A 9,281-nucleotide genomic window follows, 5' to 3' on the forward strand; every position below is an offset into this window, starting at 1 on the left:
TTCTGCTCTCCGTCTTTCTGTTTTCCAGACAAACCGGACCGGCGTTTAGGTTTCGGATGTGCAGACCGCAACCGTGGGCGCTACAGAACGGTGCCACAACGAAGACGGCGAAGGTGTGTTTTCCCAGGTCCCTTCTCTAAAATTCCGTGGAACTGGTTTTTTGGCTGGAGCAGCGTTGTCGCATACGCAAAACATCGGAAGCATTTGGACGACTTTGAGCCGGGCCGGGCGGATGAAAATGGGCCTGTAGGTTAGCGACAGTTGCGGGTGAGCATACCGTCAGTTCCGGCTTGTGTAGTTCAGTACGGTCCGAGACGTCGGCAGCGATGTACGCCAGGATATTCGCCTGTCTGTTGGTCCTGCTCGGTGTGCGGCCCAGTGTGTGCAATTTGCCATGCGATTTCATCGATTCGGTCAACATTACGGACGGGGAACGGTTACCGAACGGGGATATCCGCCATAATGGGGTGATCTATAACAAGACGTACTACCGCACGATCGACTATGAGTATCAGGACTTTGCAACGAAGAGGTTCGTGCCGGAATATGTGCGCGGGTGCTTGTGTGCGGTTCGGATTTGTGTGCGGTTGTGCTGCGGCGAGCATGAGTATCTCGGTAAAGGATGTACGCGCACGGACAAATATGTACCGATCAAAGTGGACATGAATGCGACGGAAATGGTAGACCTGCGGAACCATTCGATGTACGGGTTTCTGTATGGGAAACCGTGCGGACAGGTGTACGAACTGCTGCCAGAGGAAAACCCGGGAGACGAGTGGCACGTTGCAAAGGTAAGTTGAGAAATAAACCTCCCATAGCATTGTTCCTACATTGATCGTGCTTAATCCATTTTCTTAACATTCTTCTAAGCACCGTTCCTTCCTAATGGTGTTGAACTGCCAGAAAAATCACTCAAGAAAGAGTGTCGTCGTTGGATAATTATTAATCTCGATCATTCTGTCAGACGTATCCACGCATTCTCACCTTTGGACCTGCAACGGTTCCTTCGTCCTTGTGGATGACATTATACGAATAAAACATGTGGGCCCTTCTCACGACATGACATTTAATTTTTTTTAAATGTATAATGCGCTTAGGATCGTCTTCGTTACTTGTGCGCCCTAGCCTTTAAACAGACCTAAAATAAATGCTAAATCTGTACAACCCCAAATCAGCGGTCTGATTGACAGACACGGGCACGAAATGAACAAAGAATCTAAACCTGAAGATAAGATGGATTAATGAATGATAATTAATATAACAATTCGTACATCCTGCTTGATTTGTTGGTGTATTGTTTCCCATCTCCGTCGCACAAAATGATAGATGGGTTTGTTTTTCGATTTTTTTTGGAGATTATAAATTAGCGTTTCAAGTCCAATTCCAGTTTGCAGTTCACACCTTTGATTAGTTGTGTTTGTGTGTGTTTTGGGTTGCAAACGGCAAGTGAAACACACGCGACGCTAGTTTCATTATGGTGGATTTGAACGGAAGGATTAACTGAAGTAAAATCTAAAACTGTTGAAGGCCATCCGATTGATATGATTTGTTTTTAATTTTGACTCTATTCCGCATACTCTATGCTACAGATAAAACTATAATTACACTATGCGTTTTACAGAAAGGGAAGAAGGAATGTTAAGGCAAGCATTCCTGAAGGGAATGATTGACAATTATTTATGGGATTCTAGTCATAATAATTTGCAATTTGTGCCATAAATTGAAGGCCAAAAGGTGATTGTGCTGGTGGCAAATTTGAAGTGGAGTTGATTATTAGAGTGGCATGCATTGCACCCATGACGTGTCCGTTGCCTTGAATTTCCTTCGGATGATACTATTTGTGCTAGCACTTAGCACATATCGGTCTGGACGAATGAGTGGGGCTGTTGAAGTAGTTTGCATAGGGGCGCAACGGCTGATAGCGGGATACAGAGAGAAAGAGAGAGAGAGAGTCAAACCAAGGGAAATGATTTGGATTTTCCAGGGCGTTGTTTCATAGTTGTAGTCAAAGCTGTTTATTCTCGTCATAAGAAAGATTGTTGCAATGCAATTAGGATTATACGAAAAGGTATCGCAGTGTGTTTGCAAATGACCCGAACATCTAAATGTCAAACGATCATCAGAGATTTAACGATCAGTTATCGAAAGCTTTCGGTTAATAGTTTTGCAATAATTTCATGATCTTCCCACGTACGATCATGTTCGTTTCATATTGATGATGGATTAGAAAACGAAGGATTGCTAACAACGAAGACGTTGAATTTATCTTACTCTCCGTTGATCTTTGTACACGCGTGTCAAATGTGAAGACCATCGAGATGAGTAACACTCGACAGATCAGCCTGCTGTGTGACGTAAATCTGTACAATGGGCTCATCGCAGCTAAATATTTGAGTTTTATTTGGTAGAGCACAATCTTTTCTAATTTAAGGTGTGATTGGGGTTGATTTTATTTATTTTTCAATAATTCTTAATATTCAAACACTTTTCAAGATGAACATTGATAAATATATATATTTTTTTCTTTCTACAACATTTTACAGAATGGAAGTCTTATCGTTGGAGACGAGAACATTTTTGTGCTCATGCAACGCAGTCAATATTGTTTAGCGCACAGGGAGAATAGTAGCTTCGCCTCCGCATTTCTATGTTTCTCTTCGAACGTGGAGTTCAAGTATAATCTCTATCCGGTCGGTAAGTAACAGCGCGCTACGATGGGTAATGCGGGCTAATTAGTCGGTGTATTGGGCCCGAAATTTACTTATTAGTCGTTTCATCCGAATGTTGTTTAACCACGACGGGACGGTTTACGACTCCTAACGACATGCACAATATTGACACTGTAGCGTATGAGTGTATCGAGCGAACCGTTTATTGTTTAACGCATAGGACAACCTCTTACATGGGCGATCGTTGCCGTACACCTTGGGTGCGTTGCGTAAATGTCTCTTTGGTTGCAGCATCTCGAACATCAAACAATAGCTGTCTGTTTAGTGTTTGTAATGCGGCTAATTTGCTAGATCGGCACCAGCGTTCTCCTGCCGATAGTCACTAATGGCTTCCGGTCCGGTGATAATCTCGAACGACCATCTGTTGCTCCGATGCCCAGACGCCGGTAATAGCCCAGTCGCGACCAATTATAGTGGTGGATGGCGGGCTATGACATTGACCGATCCACTGGAACCATTCTGCGGTACCCAACCCATCGCGTCGGAATAGGAAAGTCTGGAGTATTCTTAGGAATGAGTGTTCTCAACGCCACCGCATTGTCTGGGTGAGTTGGTTTCTAAGTTTCGCACGGGGCTGCATGGGTTTTCCCGGCGTACCAGAAAGTGCCAATCATGATCGCGGCAAAAGTCGGATGACGTAGTACCAATTTGAATTGGCACGTGCTAAGTGGTTATGCTGTTTGAGGAGCTGCCTCATTTATTTTGATAGGGTGGGATTGTTCTTTGGTGGTCGACCCGTTGTGAAATAAGAGGTTAACATAAGCGAAATTCGGATAAGCGAATAGACAGTTTTATTTGAATAATTTCACATTTTTTGGAGACATGAAAACAAAATCGTTGGATTTATGAAATATTACATAGTTTGTTGTTCGCATGTGACCTAATATGTACCTTACTTAGGATGCATTATTTATTTCTTTAGATGTATTTATATCGATACTGTTATGTTTTCATTTTGTTATTATATTCTTTCCTATTCTATTCTATTTCATTTACATGTTGTTTTATGCTTTGTGGTAACAATTCATTTTTTTTATTTATTTATGACATAATCATTGTCAAAAGCAATGAATTGCACAAAGAAACGATCAATTTTGTGTTCAATTTTGAAGATACATTCAAATAGTCAAAGATTTTTTTATGGATATACGGTTCTCCCGCAAATTAAAGAAATATTTGTTTATTTCAATGATTAATTTGTTAGTCTCGACCCATTTCCACAATTTGAGCATTTTAAAAATAGATTTCTATGAAATGAATACGAAAAGAATATGCTCCACTGGACAGTTTTGATAGCTTGACAATAGAGGAATCAGTTGGGAAAGGTGCCATTCCGTAGCGCGAAACGATAGCAAGGAAAGTAGAAACGGCGTAAAACCATTTAACATTCGATAACGGAAGCATGTTATTTGCTTTTTGGCGAACTGGCATCAGGCGGGCATGGCTGTTGAATATGCTTTATGCTGCCGAAGCGAAGGTGTGGCAAACGTGCGGGAAGTGTTTCTGCAAGCGGCACTTCAGTCACTGATGTCATAGGGCGAGTCTAAGGCGAGATGCAAACTAGCAGCACATCCAACTTCAAATACTATGTTCCCTTTTGTCAATAAGGTTCCTATCGTAACCATATGCTTCTGATGGCCGAAAGGCAGAGGGGGATAGAAGTGGGAACAGCTTGGTTCATTATTGTCATTCATTAACATTTGTGGCGCCAGCCTAAAAAAGGTGCAGGTAGAGTGATGTGGGTGGTGGAAAACATATTATATTACAGCGTATTTGCTTTCTACTGGGGCGACCATATACGCAACCCATCCAAATAGACAGATTGGTTTCGGTGGAGATCACTGATAAAGCCATATCAAAAAGGGGTCTTGTACGAATGGGCCACTAGGGAAGTGCTATGTTATGTCAGCTTCTGTGAACCATGCAACCTTCGGTAGTTACAACAAAACATTATAAAACTATTCTTAGATTTACAATAATTTACACAAAAAGAAAAGTTAAACTAAATAAGAAATGATGAAGGGCATTATGAACACCACAACAAAATAGCTGAAGAATGTTGGGTAGCATTGAGATATTTTAGTGGCTTATATTATTTAGATGTCTAATTCTAGACTAATGTAATACATTCATCTTGCTTGACATCTAATATAGAATTTGAAAAGGTAATGTAACATTTATATTTCGATACAATTGTACAATGCTTGTGTTATTTTCTGACTTCGTGACGTTATTAGGCTCACAATATTCAAAGTTTATGTTGGTATTTGAGCGTCACAACGTTTCCTGGAAGTGATATAATTGGGTTTTTCGAAACCCAATCATAACTGGACACTCCAGGAAGGAAGATATAGCAACAGGAGAGCGTTGGGTGATTAATTAGTAAAATCATACCCTTCGATCGGTGGCAGCTACTGTGCATTTCCGCAGTGAAGTCCCCTAAAACCCAGCTCCATTTTCGTTCTCCGAATCACAAATGGCTTTCTCGCCAATGGGCATATCCACATGGGGTCGCTTATCAACTGTTGACATTAGGAAGTTGTAGTCATGTTAATCTTGCTAATGCTCTACATGCTGGTTTGCCGCTAGCTTTTGGATATCGGGTCCCCTCCTACACGTTGGTTCGAATTGCTTGATACCCATAAACTATAAGTTAATTGTATTTTTGACGTATTTTTGGTAGCAAGCAAACGACTCTGGGATTATTATTATGCGCCGTTTCTAATTGAGCCGACCCGTATCTATTGGGCCTTTTTTGATTAACAAACCTTCCTAATCGCTGTCGTTGTCGTTTCAGGCATGCTGCTGTCCGTACCGTTTCTGCTGCTGACTTTCCTCGTGTACGCCTGCATACCGGAGCTGCGGAACATGCACGGCAAGTCACTGATGTGCTACGTGCTGGGCTTGAGCGTCGGTTACACGGTACTGTCGATGGTGCAGCTAAGCATCTTTCCCGGCTTGAGCTCGTCGTGTGTGATCTCGGGCTACATCGTTTACTTCTCGTTCATGGTCAGCTTCTTCTGGTTGAACGTGATGTCGTTCGACATCTACTGGACGTTCAAGTAGGTTCCCGACGGTGCATTACGCACTTGGCTTTGCTGTGTTTATTAATCTGTTGCATTGCTGTTTTTTCTCTCTCTCCCGCAGAGGCGTCACGGGTGTTCGCAACTCGGAAACGAAGAAATTTCTGCTGTACTCACTGTACGCCTGGGGCTGTCCGATCCTGCTGGTAGCAACGGCCATTCTAGCGGATTACACCGATTTATTTCCACAATATCTCCGACCAAAGTTTGGCACGACCAGGTGTCTGTTCGTTGGTAGGTAGCTTAGCAACAGTCGGCGAAAATTTGTTTCGAGTACTTACAAACTTATGTTTTTATGTTTTAGAAAACAAATTGATCGAGTTTCTGTACCTATACATGCCGTTGCTGATTCTGGTGTTCATGAATGTGGTTTTCTTCGTAATAACTGCCCTGCGTATTTACAAAATACAATGCGAAACATCAGTGGTGCGTCGGGGTGATTCCAAACGGCACACCAAACTGGACAACGATCGCGATAGGTAATGAGAATGAATACACGTTCAATGTAACTAGGAGTGTTTGTTCTTTAAAATCTCATCCTGAACCTGACTAATCCTAGTAATAAAATACTGTATAAATTGACCTTATCAGCTCGTATAGCCTAAGATCAGATGATTATAGAAGAAATAATAGTATAGGAGAACACAAGGTTAGATTTAGCTACAAGCATTTAAGTTATTGCATTTGGTAGAATGTTGAAATTAGTTCGAGCAATGACAGTAAAAAAAAAAACAAGTAACTAATTAAGTATTACATGATTAGCTAATTATACAGCATAATACAATAATGCTTTGTTTAGCGTGGTACGTTACCTACTGCTACCACCATTAAGTAAGTTATGATTATTGAGACTGGAGTGAAAAATGGTGGAAAATCAATAATTCGATTAAAAATATCTCACTTAGTTTAAATAGTTTTGTGTGAATGAAAGTAATACTTCTTAGGAACTTCGATTTAACTTGCCAGAACTAGGTATTTCTTAATATATGTTATAAACTGTTGTTACTCAATGATAATGTCTTAAATTATGTTACCAACTTAGGTTGCACAGGGCTATAAAGATAGTGTATTACGAGACAACATATTGTTGGACTAAATTGTCAAAAGTTTATTAAACCAATCCACCAATGATATTATAATACTGTCTTATTAAGTAGAAGTTGATAAAAATAATTCAAGTTTTGTAAGGTGATGATATGATATCCTTATGATCAACACTGTTAGCGAATGCTTTAATGTTCCTTGTAGTTTGTAGCAATAATATTTTTAAAAAATCAATTGCTCTACGTTTTTAGATATCTTTGGATGTTTGAGGTTTTTTTAATTTTTTTTTATCTTCAGAAGTAGTATATAACCTCCTAAATCGTAGAGAAGGTAATGTACGGCTCTGTAACACGTTTACTTGTGTTGAGTTTAATTTGACTTAAAGCGACTCGGTAAATCGGTACTCTTTCCCATAAAAAATACTTCTACCATTACTGTTCTGCAATTTCAAATCTTTAATAGTAAGCTATCGTATGACAGGGAATGAAAGCAAAGGTCGATAAGATGAGCAATAATTAAAAACGAGAACGTAATACATATACTATTCCTTCTCGTTCTATAAGTCTAGTTTAACCAATCGATCAATGATAGTAGTAGTTTCAAGGTGTGTTTCTTGTTGAGCTTGTTGGGGATTGAGATATTTGTGCGTCGTATTGCGCGTCGCAATTCGTTAGATACAGCTCGCGAAAGTATTTATGACGTGTTATATTTCTGGGATAATTTCATCCGTCCAGGGTCTCCTAGGAACAAACTACTTCCTAGGAACAAAGAGTAGAGTGTTATGAATAATAATATTGCAAACCCCTTCTAGCTCATGTGCTAGTGACAAGTGATCAAAAAATCAAGCAGAAAAAATACTTGTAACAATGTAATTGAAAGGAATATAAATTTTGAACCGATGCTTTGTGGCATGCTAGCTTCAGGGAAAAGTCGCTTGCGATGTACTTATAATAATTTGTTATGAAATCTAGTATAAGGAAAACTAAATGTAAATGCGAACTACGCAGAGTATGAGTTTAAACACGTATTTCGTTTGATTTTAGATTTGGACTCTACCTGCGACTTTTCATCGTGATGGGTGTCACCTGGTCGTTGGAAATCATCTCATGGGCCGTCGATAACAATGCCTGGATCTTTTACGTTTCGGACGTGTGCAACTGCATCCAAGGATTTCTCATATTCGCACTGTTTGTGCTGAAGCAGAAAATTAAACGATTGATCTACAAAAAGTAAGTATTGGTTTTTAGCTACTTGAAAACGCGGCAATGTATTTCAACGATACCGCAGCTGAATTGTTCAAGGATACTTTGCGGATCCATGTTGCTTTGGTACAATACGAACCGGTTGGTGAGCTTTATTATTGTACATTGTGGTTTCGCCGCAAGTTGGTTACTGGGTGGTTCGATCTCGATCCCGAATGATCTGACAACTGTCTTCTCTCTGTTTATCTCTTTCCCTTCCTGTTCGACTCATCGTGTTGTGTTCCATGTGCGTACGTGTCTGTGTATGTTTTGTCTGTGGCTTAAGGACAGGGGACAGCACTACGTGACCCGGGTGGTATGTTCGTGCTATCGATGCTCTCTTGTGATATTATGCTGTATCTCACTTCCGGGCGGTTATTGTTCGTGGAAGTCTTCTCGTGTGGTCAGATGGCGGTTGTTGAGGCAGTACGAGAGGTAAACCAAACTGCGTCGTTTGGTATGGAATTGTTCCTTACTGACCTGGTTCGGTGGCGTAATTACGGGTGGTTTCGGTGATGACCCTGACGATAACCCTTCTTCCGTTTGGAATGTTACAAGCTGGTGACAAATAACTCAAACCCCTCCCCTCAGTGGCTACTGCAAAGAATGTCTATCGCTAACGTTGATTAACTCGCTTCCGGGTGTGTGGTTCACTTATTTCGTTGCTAAGACTTGGGAAGAACGCACCCTAACAAATCCTAACTTGACTTTTCCCGTACCTAATGTATTCTACTCCGGCACCGCTTCAGGAACCTTGATACGATATGTTATTAACATGGCACGGTTTGAACTCTTCACCCAGGTTCGGTATCCGGGAAATCCGGCAGGAGCAAAAGATGTCATCCTGCAGTACGAGAACAACGGCCACCATGGTTTCGTCCTACCAAGATACCAAATCGGATAATCTACTGGCTACACAATCGTCGAACGTGATGTAACACGGCATGACACGCATAGAGACGGTATGGCGTTATTACTTCTTTGAGAAAATCTCATATTCGACGTCGGGAGCGGCCTGCAAAAAACGTTCCACTTTTAAGCCATTGGCCATTTGTTAACCAAAGAACCTGAATCCTGTGACGCGTGTAACGTTTGGGTAGGAGTACTAGCATTTTTCTCCCAAGGCACAGGCGTCATTGTGGCTCTTCGTACAAGCTCCTTCTAGCGTACGATCACCAGCAACT

The 9,281-nt window shown here is 41.1% G+C and overlaps 1 protein-coding gene across 1 annotated transcript; it reads left to right on the forward strand.

Annotated features, from left to right (window-relative positions):
* Positions 1-326: 326 nt before the first annotated feature.
* Positions 327-9,035, forward strand: LOC128716395 (G-protein coupled receptor Mth2-like). Its single transcript, XM_053811314.1, has 7 exons — positions 327-791; positions 2,544-2,694; positions 5,527-5,791; positions 5,877-6,046; positions 6,117-6,291; positions 7,900-8,085; positions 8,900-9,035. The coding sequence occupies exons 1-7, from the start codon at positions 327-329 to the stop codon at positions 9,033-9,035; spliced, it is 1,548 nt and encodes a 515-aa protein (XP_053667289.1).
* Positions 9,036-9,281: the final 246 nt, after the last annotated feature.

Source organism: Anopheles marshallii, chromosome 3 (assembly GCF_943734725.1).
Source record: "Anopheles marshallii chromosome 3, idAnoMarsDA_429_01, whole genome shotgun sequence".
NCBI lineage: Eukaryota > Metazoa > Arthropoda > Insecta > Diptera > Culicidae > Anopheles > Anopheles marshallii.